This window comes from Lissotriton helveticus, chromosome 5_1 (assembly GCF_964261635.1).
Source record: "Lissotriton helveticus chromosome 5_1, aLisHel1.1, whole genome shotgun sequence".
Classification (NCBI taxonomy): domain Eukaryota; kingdom Metazoa; phylum Chordata; class Amphibia; order Caudata; family Salamandridae; genus Lissotriton; species Lissotriton helveticus.
Window position 1 is genome coordinate 692,228,409 of NC_136065.1, and position 24,285 is coordinate 692,252,693.

General features: G+C 47.9%; 1 protein-coding gene across 2 annotated transcripts in view; it reads left to right on the forward strand.

Moving 5' to 3' along the window:
* The window catches only part of MCU (mitochondrial calcium uniporter), a 786,648-nt gene extending 766,107 nt beyond the window's left edge, over positions 1-20,541 (forward strand). Inside the window, exons 8-9 of one of the 2 annotated variants that reach the window (XM_078643082.1) lie at positions 4,581-4,697; positions 20,041-20,541. In XM_078643082.1, the coding sequence (XP_078499208.1) occupies positions 4,581-4,697; positions 20,041-20,118 (195 nt within the window). In that variant the 3' untranslated portion in view covers positions 20,119-20,541. The remainder of the gene's footprint in view (positions 1-4,580; positions 4,698-20,040) is intronic. The other variant, XM_078643083.1, reaches the window with a different exon arrangement.
* Positions 20,542-24,285: the final 3,744 nt, after the last annotated feature.

Below are 24,285 nucleotides of genomic sequence, written 5' to 3' on the forward strand. Positions count from 1 at the left end.
GCAGGTTCACTGAACGGCAGGGCGGACGAACTCAGCCGTCGGTGCATGATGGATCACGAATGGCATCTGAACTCTGACGTGGCGCAATGCCTCTTTCAGCAGTGGGGAGAGCCTCGGTTAGATCTATTCGCCACAGAAGAGAACGCGCAATGTCATCAGTTCTGCGCATTGGAATTTCCAAGGCGGCACTTGCTCGGAGACGCTTTTCGTCGCGAGTGGAGATGCGGTTTATTATATGCCTTTCCGCCTATACCACTTCTGCCCAGAGTGCTGAAGATCATCAGGCGCGACAGGGCCCAAGTCATACTTGTGGCTTCGGACTGGGCACGGAGGTTCTGGTATCCCGAGCTACTCAGCATGTCAATCAATCCCCCGATTCGTCTGCCTCTTCAGGAAGACCTTCTGTCGCAGCAGCAGGGGACCGTCCTCCACCCGAACCTGTCCAGTCTCCACTTACATGCGTGGAGATTGAGCGGCGGCAGTTGAGGCCATTTGACTTGCCTCCTGAAGTCTGTAATGTCATTGTGGCAGCCAGGCGTCCCTCCACAAAATCGGTATACGCCTGCAGGTGGAACAAATTTGTGGCATGGTGCACAGCAAAGGCTGTGGATCCCCTTTCTCCCCTCTTTCAGAGGTTCTCCTCTTTCTTCTTTCTATTGCCCAGCAGGGTTCTGCTCTGGGCACTCTGAAGGGCTACCTCTCGGCCATTTCCGCCTTCTTAAGGCTACCTGATCAGCCCTCTTTGTTCAAGTCCCCAGTTGTAAATCACCCATATGTTTCCTCCAGTTCCTTTCGTGATGCCTCAGTGGGACTTGAACCTTGTTTTAACTTATCTGATGTGCGCTTCCTTTGAGCCACTTCATAACTGTCCTCTTCGCCTTCTTACTCTGAAGTCCGCCTTCCTGGTTGCCATCACCTCTGCCAGGAGAGTGAGTGAGCTCCAGGCCCTTTCTTCTAAACCTCCTTTCCTTTCAGTCCATCTGGACAAAGTTGTGTTGCGGACGCGACCCTCTTTCCTGCCCAAGGTAGTCACAGCCTTCCACATCGGGCAGTCCATCACTTTGCCCACCTTCTTTCCGCCTCCGCATCCCTCGAAAGAGGAAGAGAGGCTCCACCGTCTGGACTCAAAACATGCGCTCTCATTCTATCTGGATCGCACCCGCCAGATCCGGGTGGATGACCAACGCTTTGTTGGTTACGTGGGTGCTAAGAAGGGACGGGCGGTGCACAAACGAACCATTTCTCGATGGGTCGTCTTGTGCATCAAGGCTTGTTACTCTTTGGCTCGAAAGGAGCCTCCTGTGGGGCTTCAGGCCCATTCCACACGGGCCACGGCAGCTACTAATGCCCTGGGCCGGGGAGTCCCCTTGCAGGACATCTGTCAGGCAGCTACGTGGGCCTCGCTGCACACGTTCGCAAGACACTACTGCCTGGACAGCCAAGTCCGGAGAGATGGTTTTTTCGGCCGTTCCGTTCTCCAGGACTTTCTGGTGTGATTGGTTCCCAGACCCACCACCGGGGTTGGTATTGCTGGGGTATCTATTCTAAGGTAAAGAATCGAATACTAACCTGTTTCTTTCAGATGCACAAGTTACTTACCTTCTGTAACAATATATCTTTAAGAAACAGTAGTTAGTATTAGATTCCTTACGCCCCCACCCATCCTCCCCGTTCTGCGAACCGATATCTAGGGTTAAGGTCATCCCCCTTTCAGGGCCCTAGTTTTTATAGCACCAGTGTTGGTTTTTATCATGGCTCTGCGTTTTCTGGCGCGGAAAAGCTGTGTATAAGAACTGACGTCAGCGCGCGAGGGCGGCGTCTAAGTACTCCGGCGATGTCATCCCGGCGCCAACGACGCCGGACGCGGAGTCGCAGACGCCGCCTACACACGCGCAAGGGTACTGCTATGCAAAAGTCTCCGGATCCAGTCTGACGCCTCGGGGTATTCTAAGGTAAGGAATCTAATACGAACTACTGTTTCTTACAGATATATCGTTACCGAAGGTAAGTAACTTGTGCGAGTGCATTATAGCAGAAAGCTCTCTCCCTGCAAGGTAAAAGGGTTCCGAAAATATTGCTCAGAACCATTAGGAAGAAGAGAGGTGGTAGCCTACTAAAGAGGAATTACAGGTACTAGATTCAGATCGGGCATATTATTTCTACCTGGGATTACTGAAGAGGTTCACCAGCAGAGAGAATGTACAAGAAGAACCACCCCCTGAGTCAGCATTGAGCAAATATGAAAGAATGTCAGGCAGTTTTGTCCCCGATCAAAAGGAATTCTTTCAGTCCGCTCCCTGAAGATTTTGGCTAGCAAGTAGCCCATGTATTTGGCTCCAAGCACTCTGCCATCAAGAATGATGTGTGTTCCTTCTGCCTGCAGTCTTTAAAAATCACAGCTGAAGTTGAGAGATCAAGAAGGATCAGTAGGATAGTGGTCATTCTTGGTTGTGATTAGGATGGTGTTAACTACCTGAGGGAAGGCAATGTCTGTGCCACAGCATTGTCTAAAGCTGGATGACTAATTCTGAAGGATGTTATTCTAGTTGATCTGATCATGTTGCTTGAAGACTGCTTTATCAATGATTATTTCATTTGTGCTCAATGAGGAGGTAGTTGGTGAGACCATCTGCATCCCTGATATTAATTTTCTACAGTGAATGGATCTGTCCTGTGTTACAAAGTCTCAGAAGATTCCTTCACTGTTTGAGGCTTTTCTGTTCAAGAGGGGTGTTATAGCATCTCCTTGGATGGATTTCGCAGTTGATGATGGTGAATTTCATTGTCTTGGAGGGTGGCCTGGACAGAGTTCAGAATGTTTGTGAATTGTCCATAACTATTTCCAATGGTTTGGTGTCAGCCCTTTGACCATGAATGGGCAGATTTCCACTCTTGAATCAGTGGCTTTCTTTCCTATTCTTGTGTTTGGTCCTCCCCTGGATATTACAGTCTCACAGTGTTCTGATTGAATGAGTTGTATATTTCCACTGTTGACTTGAAGGGACTATTTTTCTTCATCCATCCATTGGGCACTCATGGAGTACTTGTCTTGGTGTCTCCCATGCGTGTTCCTCTAACATCCCAGGGCCCACCCCCTTTCTTTTCACTCAGTCACCTTTTCCATTCCCCGTTTGTATTTTTTTTTTTTTTACATTTGTTTATCAAACTACGGAATCATTCTATCCATGGTCTCTGTATGTACTCCTGCGTGACCGATGCACCTTCTGCCGCTCCCAATTTTCAGTTTTACTTTATTTATGTTGGGGGGTCCACATTTTTTTTAACCCTGCCCTACACCATCTTTTCAACATTTAAATGACTGCTTTAAAATGACTGTCAACCATGTTGAAGCAGTACAATAAAAGTGCCAAAATGGTCCATCACAATACATGTGCCCGCATCAGCAGCTCATTTGGAATTGATACATGCATGCATCACTGCCAACTTGGAATTGCTTTTCTTTAATACAAATCCATTCCAAGATGGTAAACCATGCTTTTCCATGCATCAGCCACCAATTTCAATTTGGAGTGGTTTTTCTTTAATAGAAAACCTATACCAAGATGGCTGTCATGCCTCCCCTTGCATTTGTCTGCTTAAGTCATCCTGCGTCTGTTTGCATGCAATGTGACATTCATGGTCATTTTAGCTTTGGTTAATGCCAGTACTTACCTTTAATTCATTTCATTTAAAATTGCATTCTCCTTTTAGGATGCTTTATTTCAGATATAGAATTATCAAAATTTGGGCAACCTAATCTACCCATGTGGGGTTGGGTAACAAGGGTTGGGTAACAAGGGTTATCTGTTTAAGGTGCCAACAAGGGATTTTACCTACCAGGCAATTTCAAATCTGTAAATACTTTAGATGCTCGACTGTAGCATCATAAATTAATTATCATGAGCGTGCATTGTATTACATAAAATCTAAAAAATTAATGATTCTCAACAAAGCCGGTTGTATTTCAGTTTTTAGAACCATTCACATGATTTCAGGGTACACACGTTTCTTCAAGTAAGTACATTGATGGCACATGTCCAACAATTACATATAACACTTCATCCTGGTTGGCAATGTACCAAACCCATTTCATCAACATAGCAATAACAGGCCTACACATAGGGCCTAGATTGTATCCAACATTTTTTAAACAGCTGGACAGAAAATGGGTTTCTTCAATTTACTAGAAGAAATGTTTGTACCCTGAAATCATATGTGAATGGTTATAAACACAGAAATAAGCAATACACCCGGTTTTGTGGAGTCATTCATTTATTTAGATTAGATTTAATACTTGTTCATGATAATTAATTTAGGATGCTACAGTAGAGCACTCAACGTATTCACAGATTTGAAATTGTCTGTTAAGTAGAAAATCTATTGTTGGCACCTTGACCTAATTCATATAGAGGCATTTAAGGTAACTTGCAGTGATACTCAACATAATTTATATTTTAATGGATTTACTTGACTTGAGTTGTAAATTGTTGGATTCTAGCACACCTTTAACATCAGCAGTAATCTGTTCAAAACCTTAAATGTTACTTCATGCTAATTTTACTGATGTTGCTTCATTGCAGGAGTACATCTATCCAGATGCAAGGGACAGACAGTACTTACTTTTCTTCCATAAAGGAGCCAAAAAGACCCGTTTTGACCTAGAAAAATACAATCAACTCAAGGATGCAATTGCTCAGGTAATAGAAAAGTGCACTATAATAAAAAACAAAATGGTGTGCCTCATGTTGCTTTATAATAATTTCATAGGTCCCCTAATAGATATTAAACTGTGATCAAATATCACAAGCCTGAAGACTAGTAACACTTTGCAGCTTGTATTCTCATGAATACGCCCTCTAACTATTGGACACAGTTGTGGTATTCACTTCAAAAGCGGTTGACATTGAGAGTCTTTACTGTTGAATTGTGTGTTGGAAATTGGGTTGTAGATTCACTATGTCCACTTGGGTGTAAAATCACCTCCAGTACAGTTTGTGTTAAACCATGTGTCACTTGGGGTCGAAACCTCTAGTAGCAGCATGTTGGGAGTCAGTGGATATTTAGTTACTCTGCTCCAGTCTAAGTGAACCCTGATGACAAACACCCTTCGTTGACTGTTACGGGCCAGATGTGTTCTGCCAAGTTTTGTTGTGATGCACTGCACCAGTGAAGTTCATTTGAGATGGGAAAGGTCACAAATCTGTTAATATTTATATTTTTGGTTGTCCAGTATTGAATCTTTCATAGATTCACTTGCTTGAATCTTCCCCGTCGTCCTGGTGGGAGTCCTACGGTAACATAAGAAATAGCAGTAATACAACATCACCATGGACCTCCATAGAACCGTAAACTCACTTAAGTAACTTTTCAGCCTTATTTTAAAACATCCAAACTTCAGGTAAATCACAGATGAGACCTCAAAGTTCCCTTCCCCACAGAGCCACCATACCTCAGATTTCTTACCGCATTTTATGTGATAGGGAGTCTCGCTGAGCTTTGCTCATTACAGTATTTTGTTCTCAATTTTTGACCTCCAGTCTCCGCTTTAGCTACTCTCAAGGTATTTCTTGGCAGGCCCGGACTGGCCATAGCGGGCACCGGGCAATCCCCCGGTGCGCCGCAAGGGTGGGGGCCGGTTTTGGGCCCTGGGGGCCGTTTGTTACAGGGCCGTTTTTGCAGCATAGCTGCAAAATCGGCCCTGCAACAAAATCGGCTGAAAACCTGCCCCACCAAAGAGCTCGGTCGCACCCCCAGGGGGCCGGCCGAGCACTTTGGCAGGGCCGGTTTTGGTTCTCATTCCGGCCCTGTTTCTTGGGTTTTATTCTTTAGCCCTTCCTGCTTTTGAGACGCCAGAGCCTAATAAAGGGCTGTTAAGGCCCTGTAACACCTGTGGGAAGTATAGGCTAGTCTCTGAAGACCCCCACAAACAGTGCCTATATTGTTTCTACCCTGACCACAAACCCAAGGAATGCAAGTATTGCCGCACTTTATCAGCTAAAACCCTCAAAGATAGGGAGGGTACACTGTTACTCAGTCTAACTAAGAGAAAGGCTGCTACAGATTCGGACTCTGAACCTGAGGAAAAGGCCCATTCTTCCTCAAAGAAAAGAAAGGAGGGCAGTCCCTCTTCACACATCATGGGGACTCTAAGAGATCTTAGTCCCATGATAAATCTGAGCCTAAACACCACAAGAAGGGGGCGTGGCCAAGATGGCAGCGGAGTAGGACGCGTTTCTCGGTCCCTCCGGCGCCGCAAGAATATTAGCCCTGTATATCACCCTGTACGGTGCCCATCGGCGTTGGCAAGGCCGATTTGGTGTCCCTGGGAGCAGATTGGTGGCGTTTGGTGCCCTCCTTTTGCAATTTACACCGCTGGTGGCGGAGCGGTGTGGTGCGGCCTACACGGGACACACGCCGAGGCACCGCTGGTCCCCTGCATCGGGTGGCGCCGGCGGGTTGAAGGAGGGCTGCCTGGGGTTCCGACGCTACCCCCGTGACTGTGGGGGTGCCAGAGGCCGAGCGATCCTGAATCGGACGGCTGTGAGCGCTGTTGTCCGCCCCGCCTTGCAAGACCCCGGGCCCCGAGAGTGCTGAGCGAGCGTGCAGAGGCGGAGCCCACCGGCGGCGCCGGGGAATCTGGGCCTGCGATATCCTGGTGCCGGGGAGCAGAGAGGTGCCCGACCCCCGCGGGGGTGGGAGAGACGGCCCGGCTTAGGTGTTCCTGGTGGCTGGTCGGTGTCGCATACCCCCTGGGCGGAGAGTTACAACGGCTGCAGACGCGGTGGTGAGATCCCCGCTTTGCGGGTGAGTGCTCCCTCGCGGCACTGTGGAGCTGAGCGACGAGAGGCAGGTGAGAGCGGTGGGGGTGGCCCCGCTAACTGCTTTGGTACTCGGTCCGCGCATCGGCGGACGGCACTGACCTGGGGGGGGTTCGAGGGCACGAGGCACAGCTACTGCCCACCTTTGGCCTGTGGGGGAGCGACTGCGGCCTGCTGAATTCCACGCGCCCCGAAGCCCCTTGGCCCCTGGGTCTGGCAGCTCCCCAGGTCCTACGCATTTCGGCGGGGAACTAACTGTTGGCCCGCGAGGGGCCTGTTGTGTGCGCCCTTCCTCCCCACGTCTGGGTAGCCTCTGCTGCAAGGTGGCTTTGGCGCTGGCCCGCTTGTCCGACCCTGCTTGGGACAGAGCTTTTCCTGGCGCATTGGCCCAACTGGGGCTGGGCTGCCCTGTCTGGCTTCCCTGCCCGAGAAGCGGTCCTAGACTCCAGCACGATTAGGCCACAGGGGCCCCTGAGAGGAAGCGGCCCTGTCTGAAGAACGTGTTAAGGCATACAACGCGGAAGTGGGGGACGGTACTTGGCACAATAGATTGGATCTAAGAGACAGGCTTGCCATTGCCGCCCGAGTGGGCCGTCGGGAGAGACAAAATGGCGGCGGCCAGACTCAGGAAAGACAGACCGGCAAAGGATGTTGCTGTGAAAACTCCCGTGCACCCGACCTCGCCGGGATCTGACAAATCCCCGCGCCGGGGCGACGCTCCGGCGACGAAGGCATTCATGTTAGAACTGTTCTCGGCCATTAAAGAGGACATCACAGAATTGCGCTCTCAACTCGCATCCAATATGAGAGACCTGCGGAGGGATGTGGACGAGGTGGGAGAGAGGGTTGCAACCCTGGAGGAGCACGATGTGGGGACCGCGGAGGACGTTCATAGGCTGCAACAGGATGTGATCCGCCTTACAGAACAGAATCTTGACCTTCAAGCTCACGCCGAGGACTTGGAGAATAGGTCCAGACGGAATAACATCCGGATCAGGGCGGTCCCGTGGAAAGGTGAAGGTACGGATCTGGGTGCGTACGTGGAGGCCCTCTTTAAACATATCTTGCAGCAGGAGGGGCCACTGCAGGTCAAGATGGACCGGGTACACCGAGTGGGTCTGCCCAGGGGCCCAAAGGCCCCCCCTCCGGACATTCTCGTGTGCGTTCACGATTTCCAGCTCAAAGAGAATTCTTCGGCAGTCGCGTGATATCTCCCCCCTCCAGTTCAGGAATCATAGTCCTGTGTTGTTCCAGGACCTAGCTGCTTCTACTTTGACTAAGCGGAGGAGCTTCAAGCCTGTTACGGCGCATCTGAAGGAACAGGGAATTCCTTACTCATGGGGGCACCTGTTTCGGCTCATCTTCAAATGGAACTCCAGACTGGTCCAGGTTTGGTCTCTGGCAGAGGCACTTTCTATTTTTGGTCTGGACAGTGCGGTTACCACGTCCGAGATCGGGGGCCCATCCCAAAGGAGCCGCAGACGTTCCACGGAATGGCAACGAGTAGGCGGACGGGTGGCGGCGTTGGGGCCTGACCAGTCCTTAAGCCTGAAGGAACGGGGAGCGGCGGTGGCCTCAGTGGCATTGGTAACGGTGGCTCCTGGGGACGCCTAAATCCTCACTGCACTAATTGGGCCTACAAGGGCGGTGTGGTTTTGCGGTGAGCCGGAGGAGACCGGGTGAAGATCGCCTGTACCACCTCTGAGCGTTCCCCCTTCTCTTTTTCACCAATCGCCTCCGGATGATGGACAATAAGTATGTTCTGATTTGTTGATTTCCTTATGCTTTCCTTTTTTGGGGTTTGGTTGGGGGGGGGTGGATGGGGTGGGTGGGTTCCAGGTCCGGGGGCTTCCTTGGTATGGCACTGGGTGCCGTTCTTTTTGATGGGCAGGGAAGGATGGTTGCATGAGAGTGATCATTGGCCGGCATTTGCCACGACCCACGGGGCGGGGGGGGGTCACAACACCCCGTATGATGCCCCATGTCCCCGACTGAGTTTCGGATTCTCACAGTAAACGTGAGAGGGCTTAACAACCCGGTGAAACGGAAGGCGGTGCTCTCCTTGCTGGAGGCTTCCAAAGCGGACATTTGTCTGCTGCAGGAAACCCACCTTCTGCAGAAAGACTGCTCCTGGATGCGGTCTCGCTACTTCCCACACCAATTTTATTCCTCTTCCCCCAATAAAACGGCCGGGGTGGCAATATTGGTGGCTCAGCGCTTTAGAGGGCAGGTCCTACAGAAAGGGGTAGAGCTGAAGGGGAGGCTGTTATCCTATAGATTCTCTCTAGGTGGGGTGACCTTTACAATCTGCTCTGTCTATGCCCCAAATGAGCATCAGGAGAGGTTCTTTCATACAGCTCTCACTGAGGTTGCCACATCCCCTGATCGACACATCCTGATGGGCGGGGATCTGAATTTAGTAATGGACACCTTACCGGACAGGTCTGGACAGCGCTCTTCGCAGACTGGGGCCCCCTCCGACGAAGGATTGGCTAGACTGAAGGAATTAGGTATGGTAGACCTATGGCATTGCCTGCACCCAGACGAGAGGGAATATACATACTACTCCCACACACACAAAACCTATGCCCGCATCGACTATTTTTTAGCTTCCTCTTCCATGCATGCGCTCACTTCTGAGGTTGCAATAGATGCCGCGGCCTTGTCTGACCATTCACCCATGGTGGCGGTCTTTTCCCTCCCACCTATGACACGCACACCACGTTACTGGAAACTGCGCGACACACTGCTGCACCGGACGGAGGTCGTGGAACAAATCAAGGGGGTTATCAAAGATTTCTTAATGCACAACAACTCCGAGGACACCTCGCTGGCCATGCGCTGGGCGGCACTTAAAGCAGTTATCCGCGGCGAACTGATCGCGGTCTCGGCGGCCGAGAATGCGGAACGCGCGCTCAAGCGGGAGGAGCTGTCACGGAGGACGCGGGAACTAGAACATATGCACCAACGCACGGGGGCACCGAGAATATGGTGGCAGTTGCGACAAGTCCGGCAGCAACTGGCAGCGCTCGACCAGGATCGGGCGGAGTATGCAGCGCTACGGGTGCGACACTTATACTATACAGGGGGGACAGATGTGGCAGATTACTGAGACGTGCGCTTCGGGAAGTACGGCAACGGCAAACGGTTCAGGAAATCATAACACAGGAAGGGAAGGTGGTCACCGAGGACTCGGACATCGCAGCGGCCTTTAGCGAATTCTACACCTCCCTGTACACGGGTTCGTTGCTGGACCCTGCGGAGGGCGAGAGATTTTTGGCGTCCATTCCCCTCCCGTCCTTGACCTCAGACCAGGCGGAGTCGCTGGACCGACTTATTCGGCCCGAAGAGGTGATCGCAGCCATCTCGCGTCTCAAACTGGCCAAGGCTCCGGGTCCGGATGGTTTTTCCGCCGTCTTCTATAAGACTTTTGCCCGCAGGTGGCTCTAATGTTGACCGCCCTTTTTAACTCCTTTGTAGAGCAAGGTACAATCCTGAGGGACCTCCTTGAAGCCACCATCTCGGTCATACCCAAACCGGGGTAGGACCGCTCATGCTGCGAGGCTTACCGGCCTATCTCATTACTCAACGTGGACCTCAAGCTCTTCACTAGCATTTTGGCGACTCGCCTCTGATGCCGGGTCTGATCGACCTGGATCAAGCGGGATTCATCCCTGAGCGCCAGACAGTGGATAACACAAAGAGAGCGCTACATCTCCTTGAAGGCCACGAGGACAACGGGCGAATACATGTTTCTCGCAATAGATGCCGAGAAGGCGTTTGACCGGGTCCACTGGCCCTATCTGGAGCAGGTGTTAGTGAAGGCGGGTTTGGGCGTCAAGTTTCGCACGTGGGTCCTTAACTGCTATTCCTTCCCCACGGCTACGGTCAGGGTCAATGGATGCGCGTCTCCCCGCTTCCCCATTGAGCGGGGTACGAGACAGGGGTGCCCACTGTCGCCCCTGCTCTTTGCCCTATACATGGAGCCGTTGGCACAAATGTTACGGCTCAATCCGGGGGTGCACGGTATTAAGTTTGGGGTGTACACACATACTATGAGCCTTTATGCTGACGACGCCCTTTTGTCTCCATCTTCCCCGAGTACCTCTCTGCCGGCCTGTGTTGGAAGCCTTGATGCCTTCTCTAGGGTGTCTGGGTTTAAGGTTAACATGGCCAAATCGGAGACTTTAGATCTCTCTTTGGACCCGCACACCCGGTCCCAACTACAAAGGGACTTTCCATTCAGTTGGTCCCAGACGACCGTCCCCTATCTGGGCATTCATTTAGCACTCACGCTGCACGATACGGTCCGGGTCAACTATGCGCGTCTGCGGCTCCTTATTCGCAAAGAGCTGAGTCGGTGGAAACATCTACGACTGTCGTGGTTGGGTAAAGTAGCGGCCGTAAAAATGACAGTCCTGCCGCAGATTCTTTATATATTTCGGGCCATCCCCCTGTGCCCTCCGGAAGTCTGGCTTCGTCGAACGCAAGCCGAACTGGCTCAATTCATATGGAATGGCAAGAAGCCCAGAATGAAACTCAGGTTGGCTACATTGCCTCCTGAAAAAGGGGGCTTAGGGCTGCCGGATCTCCTATTGTACTATCAAGTGACCCAATTGCGAACGCTGGTGGAACGGAGCAAATGGGAGTCGGTGAAGCATTGGCTTTTACAAGCCCAAGTTAGAGCAGGCCGTCCGCTGCAGAAGATTCCCTTTCTCCGCAGGCCACATAGACCTCCTAACTTTTACGCTTCTTATATTACGAGGGTACCGCTGGAGGTTTGGGATAGCACCAATCTGAAACATGAGCTGACCACCTTGTAAATGTAAATTGTAAATGTAAATTGATACTTGTATAAGGCACTACTCACCCGCAAGGGTCTCAAGGCGCTTGTATGAATACCGCTGTGGAACCCATCCTGGCTTTCCCTGTGAGGTGTCCACTCCTGGGCACCCCCAAGGTGGAGGCCAGGCATCCTTAGCGTTGTGGGGGCCATTGTGGAGATTAAGCACGCTATTGCCCAGAGTTGCAGAGTGGGACTCCATGATTGGAATAGGCACCGAGGCGAGAATTATCAGGTCCGTGGAATTTTTGAGCCCAAGACCCGCCGAGGCGGGGAATTGAACCCTGGTCCCGGGGGAGACCTCTGCATCAGGGTATGCCGCTCTAACCATTGAGCCACACCTTCCCATCCCCGCTCACTCCCTTACTGGAGAACCCCGACTTCACTCCTGGACAGGATGTCGTGGCCTACGGGAAGTGGCGTCCTGCGGGATGTAGAACTTTGTTTCACATGTACGGCAGAGAGGGGATCATCCCCTTCGAAACCTTCCAGCAAGAATTTGGCCTTCCGGAAACGGAACGCCTCCGGTATTTGCAGGCCCGACATTGGGCGCTCAATAACCAGGTGCGAGCGGAAGCTGATAGGCGACTCAGTCCCTATGAGTACTGGCTGATCACAAGGACTGCGGATAAACACCTCATCTCTGACCTCTACCGCATGCTATTAGACCGGTATTCCCGGGTGTACAATTCAGGTAGGGCCCGATGGGAGCGGGAACTGGGCCGCACACTCAGTACTAAAGATTGGGATGGTATCTACTATCGCGCACGCCACTCCGCCTATCATATGGGTTTGACTGACACTCTCACTAAAATTGTATCCTACTGGTATTAAACCCCAGAAAGTCTACACTAAATGGATCGCAGTCGCGAGGTGTCATGCTGGCGCGGCAGCGGGGGACAGAGGGTCCTTTGTCCATCTCCTCTGGGATTGTGTCCACCTACAGGGTTATTGGAAGTCAGTCCTGGATGAAGTCGATTCCCATTTTGATACTGAAATCCCACGATTCCCTTCTTATGTCCTGTTGGGCCTGCCAAATCCCATAACATACCCGCTAAGGTCGCGAAGGGGCAGATTGATCACCATCGCTATTGGGTCCGCGTTACAGAACATTGTCGCTATGGCGCACCACACATATTCCCACGTTCCAGGGGTGGCTCCATCGCCTATGGGCAGTCCTGGGCATGGAAAAACTGTCACTGATCAGAGCGGGTGAGGGGGACAAATATGCGGACTTGTGGCAGCCATTCCTCTCCCTATTAGCCATGGAATTTAGAGAAGTCATGTGTCCCAGGTACTTGCGCCTACTGCGCCTTTCCCAGACTGACGATTGAGGAATCTGGAGAGTGGTTACCTTTTGCTGGAGAGGTTTGGACCTAGAACTGGCGTGGGGGGGCGGCGTGGGCGGTGTTGGGTTCGGGGGGGAATGGGAGGCGTCAGGGTGTTTTCTTCTCTTCTTTGTAAATTTCTGTGCTCTAAATGCCCGATGACGAGGCCTACATGGTGACAATGCTTATTCTGTCACTATACATGTGAGGGGCACCTAAGCGATTACCAATTTGGTGGCCCTTGATAGGGCTTGCGGGGCGGTCTTGGGACATTGAGACCGGCGGCCTTTGAACCCGCCCACTCTTTTGACACACAGCTCAGAGCATGGAGGTTGGGGGTGGTGGCTGTTGTAGAGTCGCAGGGTGGTTGGTGCTCATCCAAATACTAGCATCCACGGTGACGGGGGCACAGCGCCCTGAGCACGCACTCTCCTCACCCCCCCCTTCTTCCCTCTTTCCCCTGTTTATGACGCGGCCGGCCCGATTGGGTTGTAGGCGACTTGCTGTATTAAATAGTTGGGGACTCACCATGATTCTCTGATCTGATTGCACAGAATCATATTACTGAGCCGGCCCGCTGGGTTGTAGGCGCCCCTTTGTCTATGTTTGCTGTTTTGGATATACCTAATTAAACAGATTTAATACTAAATTCCACAAGAAACCTCAGTCAGAGGTGTCAAACCTCTCTACAGCTCCTGCGTCTGCTTCTCTGACAACTCTCAGAGACCAATCTTCTCGACCGTCGAAGATTTCACTCTCCTCAATAAAGCAAGAGGTTCCTGCACCAGCGACAGCTTTGTCAGTGACTGTCAAGACGTAGACAGCAGCAACGTCGACTGGAGCTTCGACGACAGTAACGTCGTCATCAACAAGACCTTCACCGACAATTTTACAGTTCACCACCGGTTTGTCGTCTGTTCTAGCGACAACGTCCCTGCAGACTTAAGGCCGTCCACGCACTGTCGACGGTACCACAGAGGATTGCATCGGCGGTTGCTCCGTCATCAAGCCCTTCGACTAGACCACCAACGGAGGAAAAAATCTGTCTCCTTCAGCCCAGGCAAATTCAGGATTTCTCCAAAATATCTCCTTTACCACCTACTCGCCTTCTGTACTTCCAAGAGTCAGAGGCAGAAGGTATGTTTGGTCCTGTATACAGTCCATCACAGTTAAAGGTCAAGTGCCAAGATTCTGTGGTGAGGACATTGAGAGCAATGATCCATCTTGCCTGCCAGGGAATTTTATTTTGCGGAAAGAGACACATCCGCCTTGCAGAGGCAAGATTCCTTCTAGGAACCTTATCCTTTCGATGACAGAGAGGAGGAGCGTCATCCGTTCAGGGAACCATCAATGAACGGTCCAATGTCTCTGGTGTCTGATCTCCGTCACATCTTTAACGATTATTACCAGCGTTTTCCGGACGCAAATGCTCCTCGGAGGCCTTTACCTCTCCAAGAGGTACACACTATTCTTCCGGGTCAAAGTACTCCCAAATCCACAAGGGAGGAGACCCTTCCTCCTCCTATAGTCATCGTGGAGGACACTCAGGATGCTCAGATAGAAGAAGGTTAGATACAAGCAGACCCAGATGCCCATGATGAACGTGATGACCACATAGCCCCTATGCCACCATCTCATAATCCTCCTGCTGCGTATTGCCCTCTGGCAGATATCGGGGATTTTATGAACTTCTAGCGCACGCTTCCAAACATTTTGATTTGCCAATGCCAACCAAACAGACTGAGTGTTGTCTATATGACTTTAAGCCAGGCACTGGACGTTCAGTGAGAGCAATTCCTATAATTGTCGTTCTATGGCAAGAAAGGCTAAAATTAATAAAAACACCTGCCTCCATTACAGCTGTTATTTTAAAACTGGACAAGAAATGGAAGGCTCCTGATGACTCGCCTGCATACCTCATTGGTCACCCGAGGCCGGACTCTGTGATCATGCAAGCAGCACATAGAAGAGCCAATAATCCAGCATCTCCCTGCACTGCCCCACCGGACAAAGACTGTTGTCGCATCAACAATATTGGGAAGAGATTCTCAGCTTTGGTAGCTACCTCCATTAGAGCCTCTAATGCCATGTCCATTTTGGGGTAGAAAGGACCGGCAGATGTGTTCGGACATCTCTACTCTGTTGTAGTATCTTCCAGAGGATAAAAAGAAAGAGGTAAAAGATATTCTTTTGAAGAGAGAAAGAGCGTCTTTGGAGCTCATTGAGATAGATTCGAAAGTTTCATCCACTGCATTTTGGCAGCTCGCAGGAGCGGCAGTCCTGCATCGCCAAGGATGGCTAAAAGCAACCACCTTTCGTCCAGAGGTCCAAAGGAAGGTTTTAGATATGACTTTTGATGGGGAGTGCTTGTTTGGTAAGCACATAGGCGAGGAGCTACGATCTATCAAGAAGGATTGGGATACAGTCAAAGCCGTAGGCAACCTCCAGCAGCGCCGTTTTTGGGACAGAGGTCCGGGGAAATTCTTACCCCGTCCGCAATTTCAGCAGCTGTGCCAACCATATCCGCAGACTACCTCCCAGCCATACAACTGTTCCTTGCAGTCCAACACCGCTCCGACTTATTCAAGACACACAGGACACAAGAGGCAGCAATCTGCTGGAAAGTCCCAAGACTCTAACAGGAGACAATGAAGCTCATCAGGCCCCTTCTACCAGAGTCCCACACCACTATCACGTCTTCTCAGCATCCTTTCAGATGTGGAATTCCATTTCTTCAGACAGATGGGGTCAAGACATCTTCCAACATGGCCACACACTAGAATTCATTCAGCATCCTCCAAATGTTCCACTGCGCAATATTCTGCTCCGTCACCTTGCAGATCTCAAGAAGGAAATAAACTTGCTTCTTCTCAAGCAGGCCATAGAGGAAGTACCATACAATAGGAACAAGTGAATGAGTGTTAATTGCGCTGGGGTATGACAATAGTGGAATTCTCAGTCAGTCCAAAGCTCAAAGGATAAGGTTGAGGTCACCCACCCTCAACCCAAATGGGTGATGTATACACAAAACCACATATTAAGGATAAACAAAGTATATCCTGAGCTAAACAACAATACGTCAATACAAGTAAACAAATTCCGAAAGATGAGTAATCTTCATATCTTCCTTTATTAACGTTGATTTTCTTCATAGAAACACACTAGCCGCCAACACGTGTTTCGTCTTGGTGAAGTTAACCATAGACTTCTTCAGGGCTATAGCTAGAATCAAACAGAACTCTCCATAATTCATGAGATCATTTGAAAGAGTATTTTGTTTAACGGAGGCTCCTAGTTCAATATGAGTAACAAGATCCCAGAGAAGAAATATTATTCTGTAATCAGCCCCCGATAACCTTAAAATAAAAAAAAGTTGTGCAGAGTAAATGTGCCGTGGCGTATAGTCAACCTGCAAAACCGGGGGGTTCATTCCCACTTCTTCCTCATCAAAAAGAAAAATGAGAAATGGGGGCAGGTCATGGACCTCAGAATGCTGAACAAGTTAATCAAGAGTCAATCTTTCAGGGTGTTCTTTCTTCTGGAGATTCTTCTTCTAATGGAAAAGGGGGATTTTCTGGCTTCTCTCGATCTCCTAGACGCCTATTTTCATATTCCCATTCACCCTCAACTTCGAAGATTTTTCGGGTTCAAGGGGGCAGGACGCCATTACCAATTCAAAGTCCGGTCCCACGGTTTTCACAAAGTGCATGGCACCGATAGGAGCCTTCTTAAGAAGTTCAGGACGATTGGCTCATAAAGCCTCTGTCTTTTCAAGTGGCTGAAATTTCACCGAGAGCTTGTTGGATTCTCTACCGGAATCAAGGTCTTTGCATCAATCTGGAAAAGTGGTCCTTTATCCCGGCCAATCGTTGGTCTTTCTGAGTGCTCGTCTCGACACAGTGCTGGGTAAAGCCTTTCCCATTCAGGAAAGAATAATGCGGATTATGGATATGACTAAGCTTTTTTCAACAAGAAGGTTCGTTCCTGTGAGGCAGTACAAGTCCATGCTGGGGATGATGTCCTCTTTCATCCCGCTCATTCCTAATTGCCAACTTCTCATGTGACTGCTGTAGGAACAGCTTGATGCGCTGTGGGTTCAGTGTCAAGGCTCATTCAACGACAAGGTTCGCATTTCACCATCAATGACTGCCGCTATGGCCTGGTGGATGGTCAAGGACACCCAGTCGCAAGATCTTTCATTCACTCTGTACCACAACTGGTGATGACCTTGGAAGTGTTGATGGATGGATGGGGGGGCTCACCTTCAAGAATTACAGGTTCACGGCAAGTAGTCCAAACAGGAATCAGAGTGTCATATAAACATTCTGGAGCTCAAAGCCATGTTTTAAGGTCTGAATGCCTTCCTGCCTTGATTCAAAGGTGTGTCGGTGCTCATCAGGATGGACAACACTACAACAATGTTTTACCTCCGAAAGCAAGGCGGAACGAGATCTCGAGCGCTTTCCCTTCTTACTCAACAGATATGGGAATGGCTCCTTGTCAAACACATCTCCTTGCGAGTGGAGCATGTGCCAGGGATTCACAACGAGAAGGCCGACTCTCTCAGCAGGGCCACCAAACAGTTCCACGAATGGGATCTCAGCGACCAACTTTTGAAGTAGGTTTTTCAATCCTGGGGTTACCCAACATTAAATCTGTTCGCTACATTCCTCAACAAAAATTGTCCTCTTTTTGCAAGCAGACATCCTCATCAAAATTCATGGGGGAAGCCTTCCAGTTTCCTTGGACGGGGATGTTCGCCTATGCTTTTTTCCCCGTTTCCACCCATTTCTCGAGTACTTCAAACAATGAAGCAAGACACTTGTTCGATCATGGTCATTGCTACAGGTTGGGCAAGCCAGTTCCGGCACACCGAGTTGCATCGCTTATAAGAGTGTTCTACGATTATCTTCCTCCAAAGGAGGATCTTCCCTACATGGCCAGGGCCAAGTGGTTCATCCACAAATTCCCTCTCTTCATTTGCCGGTTTGGCTCCTCAACACATTGAATTTGGGGATTTGAGGCTTTCCAAGGAGTATACGAAGATACTACATAAGTCTCGAGCTCCATCTACATTGAAATGTTACACCAAGCACATAATCTCTTCCAATTAGCTGTGTATCTCGCAAGCTTTGCATCCATTCTCTTAATCTCTGGAGCAGGTGCTGCCTTATCTCTTGCACTTAGCAAAATCAGGACTTTCTCACGCTTCCATAAGAGTTTATCTTGCTTCAATTTCTAGGTATAGAAAACATTCAAATCAAACTTCTCTGTGGTTTAACTAGCTAGTCAAAGAATTTATAAAGGGACTTTTTTTAGTATTTCCAACTGTTAAGCATCTTACAGTTTTTGTGGCAAATAAACACCGTTCTGTTGCAACTGATGCATCCTTCCTTTGAGCCAATACACAAATGTGAATTAAAGTTCCTCTCCTGGAAAGTGGCTTTTCTGTGCCATTACCTCAGCCGGACGTATCCGTGAAATCCAAGCTCTAACTATAAAAGAACTGTATCTGCCGTTTTTGCCAGACAGGCTTATCAAATGCACTAACCTTTCTTTTATACATACTGTGCCTTTAGCTTACCACCTCAATGAGCCGATTGTTTTACCAACTTCCTTTCCTAATCCATCCTCCGCAGCGGAAAGGGCGTTGCATTCGCTGCAAAAAACGGAGACCTTCTGTAAATCCTCTCCGCTACTGATCTTTCTCAGCACCCAGGAATGGACAGGCCTTGACACTGGCCAGCATTGCTTGTTGGGTCACCTCCACGGTTTCCTTCTATCATGAAAAAGCTGGCTGCCCGCTTCTTGCGAAAGCACAAGCTCACTCTACTAGGAAAGTGGTGACTACCTCTGCCATTTTTGCGGGAGCATCTCTCACGGACATTTGCAGGGTGGCAACGTGGGCAAACGGTCACACATTCACAAAGAATTACTGCTAGGATGGTTGGAAAAAGTCAAATAACGCTGTTGGACAAGCTACACTCCAACATCTCTTTGCTTAAGGTAGGCGGCTTTTAGCCTTCTATGTTCTTTATAAGCTGTTTGTAAATTTGTATGCTTATTATTCTCTTCTTGGTTTCTGATGCTACAAGTTTACGTCCTGGTGGTATGGTTCGCCTGCCCACCACCTTTCTTTTCTCCTATTGTGTTTTTTACTGCTTACTAGTTGGATTCAAGCATGTGAATCTATAAAAGATTCATACTGGAGAAAAAACAAGTTACCTACCTGTAACCTGGTTCTCCAGTTTTGATATCTTTTACAGATTCACATGTGACCCTCTCCGATTAGGCACACCAATTACCTCGGAGTTTTTGTATACCTATACACTTGTGCTGTGACTCTGTGGGGAAGGGAACTCTGAGGTCTTAGCTGTGATTGGCTGAAATGTGGATGTTTTAAAATGATTCTGAAAAGTTACTTAAGTGCGTTTTCTGTTCTATGGAGGTCTATGGTGATGTTGTATTACTGCTATTTCTTATGTTACCGTGGGACTCCCATTATGACGTCGGGGAAGATTCAAGCGAGTGAGTCTATGAAATATATCAATATTGGAGAACCACAGTGTGCAGGTAAGTAACTTGTTTTTTTCCCTAGTGCATAACAACGAATAAAATCATTGTTGCCTGTAAGCAGACAATGTAGTTGAGACGCCGAAAACAAATATTTGCAGAAGATGGGGAAAAGGTAATGAAAGAATAATTGTGAATCTCCAACAAAGAGGTTTGTTTCCGTAAAGCCTTGCCCTTGGCTCTTTGCCTCGATCTAGAAATATTTGCCAGAATGGGATCACAGATGTTTGAGAGAAGTTTTATAGGAATATGATTGGGTTGGGATTGCACAGCAGGCAATAGTTGTAAATTGTACTGCCCTGGTGACTTATTACAAGTGGAAATTTTCCACAGGCCTCGAAACCGTTATGCAAGGCTCAGTGTTTCCACAACTATATATTAATTACCTCTTAATAAAAATGTTTAAATGTGTAACAGTCTTGTGCCCCACTGGTATAAGCCGCTACTTACAAACCTATCCCTTTCTTTTTCCATGCAGACGGAGTTAGATCTTAAAAGGCTGCGTGACCCTCTACAGGTGAACCTCCCTATCCAGCAGATCAGCGATAAAGATTGATAAAAAGAGACCTACTGTATAACCCGGCAAAACCTGTGGAAAACTCTTGCCTTTGAATGAAACGTTGCAGGTGGTGGCTGGGAGGTGGTTTGGGGTGGAATGTTTATTTTTAGCATTAATAAAATAAGAGAGGATTATAAAATGAAATAAAATCTGAAGAATGGGTGTACGAATTGAAAGTCTCGCAGTAAAGGGCTTGGGGAAAATTGTCTTAATACATGTCTTTGTTTTCCCTCTCTGGATGAAAATTCAGTGGGTTTAAAATGTAAAGTAGAGGGTTCCATACTGAGTTAACTGTGCTATGTTCATTTTTTAGGTTGAGGGTTGTCTTGGCCTGCATAACTGTAACATGCCTGCCTTTTGGTCAGGCTTGGTAGATCAGGCGTGGCAGTTGCATGCACAATAAAAGCCATTGGAGTGGAACCTCAGACTGGGCCACATCCCTTACTATAGGTAGGATTCATGCCTGGCTGTGGCAGGAGATTGTTCTAAGAGAACATTTTGACTGTGGGCCGTGGAAAGATCCTAAGATTTATTTTGTCTAGAATCATCTAACCATGCACAAACCCAGATGTCTTTACACTTACCTCCACCCCTCACTTGTTCGCCTATTCTATTTGCATCAAAGATCAGATTTCTCCAGACACCAAACCGTTGCTTTGTGGAGAACGTCAGGTAAATGGCACGTTGTAATCTCCTAACACTTAAAGTTCCTCTCTTTCTTAGCACTTTTGACTTTCAGTCTGTGGGCTTAATGCATGATAGGTTTTATATGTATTCTTTATCGCGTTGGAGGGAGGGCTTTCCCCCACCGCCCTTGACTAGAGCACAGCTTGTTTGGGCTAGTGAGTGAATAGTCATTTCTGAGGTTTTTCGCAGAACCAGGACTGAGACCTGCGTGGAAGTGCAGTGTGTGCGCCAAAGTCTAAAGCAGTGATCATTTGCATTTTTGTAATGAATATGCACATCATTGCACAAATCGTGATCTTCCTGGATGTTTTTTTTTTGTTACCTAGCAAAGGCTGTCTGTAGAGGATAGTTGCTGAAATCCATCTGGGATTTATTGGAACTGTCCTCCTAAAATGAAGTTGCCATACATCCAGTGGGTCTAGTTTCTGATGCTCTGTACCTCCTTTTCTTGGATGTGAAAAGTACACTAAATGTACAATGGATACATTAATTTCTTATCTACTCACCTCCAGGATGTCAAGAATGCAGTCTCCTCCCTCTAGCTGAAAACATTGTTGGACTATTGGGGCATGGCATGATAGGGGTAGGGCAGGGGGTTATATGTTTAACATTGGGGAGGGCGTTTTTTAGTTCTCCCCACAGAAAGATTCAAGATATCAAAACTCTTACAGAGAAAAGGTAATAACAGATGTCAGGTGCCTTGTGAAGTTGAAACAGTTGTCAGATTGCCATCTCTTGGAAGGTATGGCAGATCTCTTGTGCAATCTGTTGCCAACACTACTTGTTGAGGTTTCAGCAGGCAGACCAAACAGTCGCTGCCACACCAGCCAGTGGCAAGGACAAATGAATGTGTGGTCGCCACCTCATCCTGCTAAGTATGATGGACGGAGTGGATGTTTACTTCCCTTCCAGCCCTTCTTTTTTCCCTCCTTTACATTTTCTTTTTTTTATATATATATATATATATAAATATATTATTGAATGGTCTGAGTTATTTTTATTAGTTTTATCCTACGTGTGTGCAAAGTTTTAAAGAGAAGAAACACTTAACACAAGGTCTGTCACCCAACTGTTGCTGGGCGTTTGTGTATGTGGGGTGGGCGGGGCATGAAGAAATGTCCTTTAAAAACTAGGCAAATTATTGAAGGTGTGTAAAATCATGTATCATTTATGAAATATGTATAAAAGAGAAATGTAATTCTGAAACAATAAATACTTATTCAATTTTTGAAAGGACGTGTCAAGCTCTTTCATTGAGAAATGTTCTTCGAAGATGGTGGGCTTTACATTTTGACTGTGTCCAAGTTAAACTATGTTACAACTCATTCACTGTTTATGTGACTTTTATCTTGGAAGCAAATTACACTATAATCGAAAGATGAGCTAAAACGAAATTGCATCTCAGCTAATTTTTGCCCTGTTAAGAAGTCTTCAAATAATGTTAGCTTAAAACGACTATTTAAGTTCACCACAGTTTCGAGTCTTGCCACTAAGCTTATGAGTTTATTTTCCTAAACCGTAATTTATTATTTTCATGAACTTTAATAATAAAGTGGAGTAAAAGGATCGTTGTGGTACAGTTCTTTAAATGTAGCATATTGTTGAGGGATACTTCAGTGCGGGGCGATCATCATACATAACGGATGCCGTCATGCTCCCACACCCAAATCATAATGTGCTTACGGGGACAGTCACTCACCTTACAGAAAGGTTCCTCTAATTTTACACTCCTATCGAACTCTCTCAGCCAGTCCATGAATGTGGGCGCTGTTGCAGACTGTGAATAACTGGTAATATCTCTTTTTGCTACAACTCTGCCTCTGTCCTCCAGCATACGCAGCACAAAAATGCCTCCAAGGTCCTCCACTATTCTCCTGAGGGCGACATACAAGCAGCTTTAAATTGGACTCCCCAATATTTTCACTAGTGTAATAAAATTAGTAGTCCATTATGTCTTAATCACTAAACAGTCCCATAACACATGACAGAAATGACTTTCAGAGGCACCACAACGAAAACCACTTGGTGAGATGATCGCCTGAGTCTTTGCGCAGTAAGGTCAGCGCTACATAAGTATTTTAACAATATAAGTTTTAATCTGGTGGAGATTCCCGAGGGAGCAATACCACCATCCCTTCGTTTACTTTCATCCTGTTGTCCCACCCAATCCTCCCATTTTACCCTAATGTCTAAACATTGGTCCGGTAAATCCTTAACAAGGGATTTGTACCTACAGGAGATTCCCACCCACTTTGCCCAGTGGACCAATATTACCTCCAATGAGTTAGTTGTATTCTGGGGTTTCGATCACTTGTGTTTGGGTGGGCTGGGCATGTTGTAAATTGAGGTATTTGTAAATGGTGGTTTGTGTAACTCGCATTCAGTTTGGAACTCTTGGAATGATTTCATGTGTTTGCCCTTCCACATATCTACCAATTTAGAGATTCCATAAACCCCTTCCATGCTCATGACGAGCTCAGCTCGTCATGGCATATACCACTCAGGTGCTCATGACGAGCTGAGCTCGTCATGACCACACCCGTTTTCGTTGCTGTCCAGCACAGGAGGGGAAAGTAGCAAGCAGCGATGTGGTTAAGATCCGACTTTCTGAAGCCTGACAGTTGCGCACTGTTTCAGCCGTGTTTGCGCCATAACATCATCCAGGGTTGTTTTCCCATGCCATTGAATCCAACTGAGCCTCTTGTGCCAGCACTGTATGGCCACCCTGGTTACCTCTGAGAGATGCTGGGGTGCACAGGACCCCCTTATTGGCTATTCAGAACCCAAGAGTTCCAGTTCTGTAGCAAAACGCTGGGTCACCATGTCCCCTGAAGTGCCTCTCATTTATATCCAGGATATGCGAGGCCGAGTGCTAGAGGCAGAATTTGGCCTTACCAATGCCTCCCATCATAAGTGATAATTGCTACAATATACTCTGTCGGATCAACAATTGCTTAGTGTCAAAGAAAATAATCCAGATTAATCATTTAAAGCTTGTAAATTCACTGGATCAGTAGGGGCACACCAGACAAGAGAAGATGGTTATTTAGAATTTATGTATCCATTGTTGCATGGAATATATGACTGTTGTACAGTTACATCGCAGGACAAAAATCAGAACTGAATAATAAATGCAACATCTAATGTGGCGGTGTAACATATATATTTACAACAAATAACTAATACATGAATCGGGACAACAAAGTTATTTGGACAAGTCATCCGATTATTACACATATAGTTCAATCTACACCCTGTGTTATCCTTAATGATTGCAAGGGTCTAGTGATTCAGGACGTGATGTTGCTAAGCGTCGACGTTTCGACCCAGGATGTGTGTTTCAATTGAGAAACATCACAAGGGGTCTTTCTAAGGACTATTAAGTGTCCTGCCAACAGCCTAAATGGGTAAATAATGATTACACGTGAGTATGGAATGTCGAATGGTGGCAATATAAATAGCACCTATTTCAGGGCG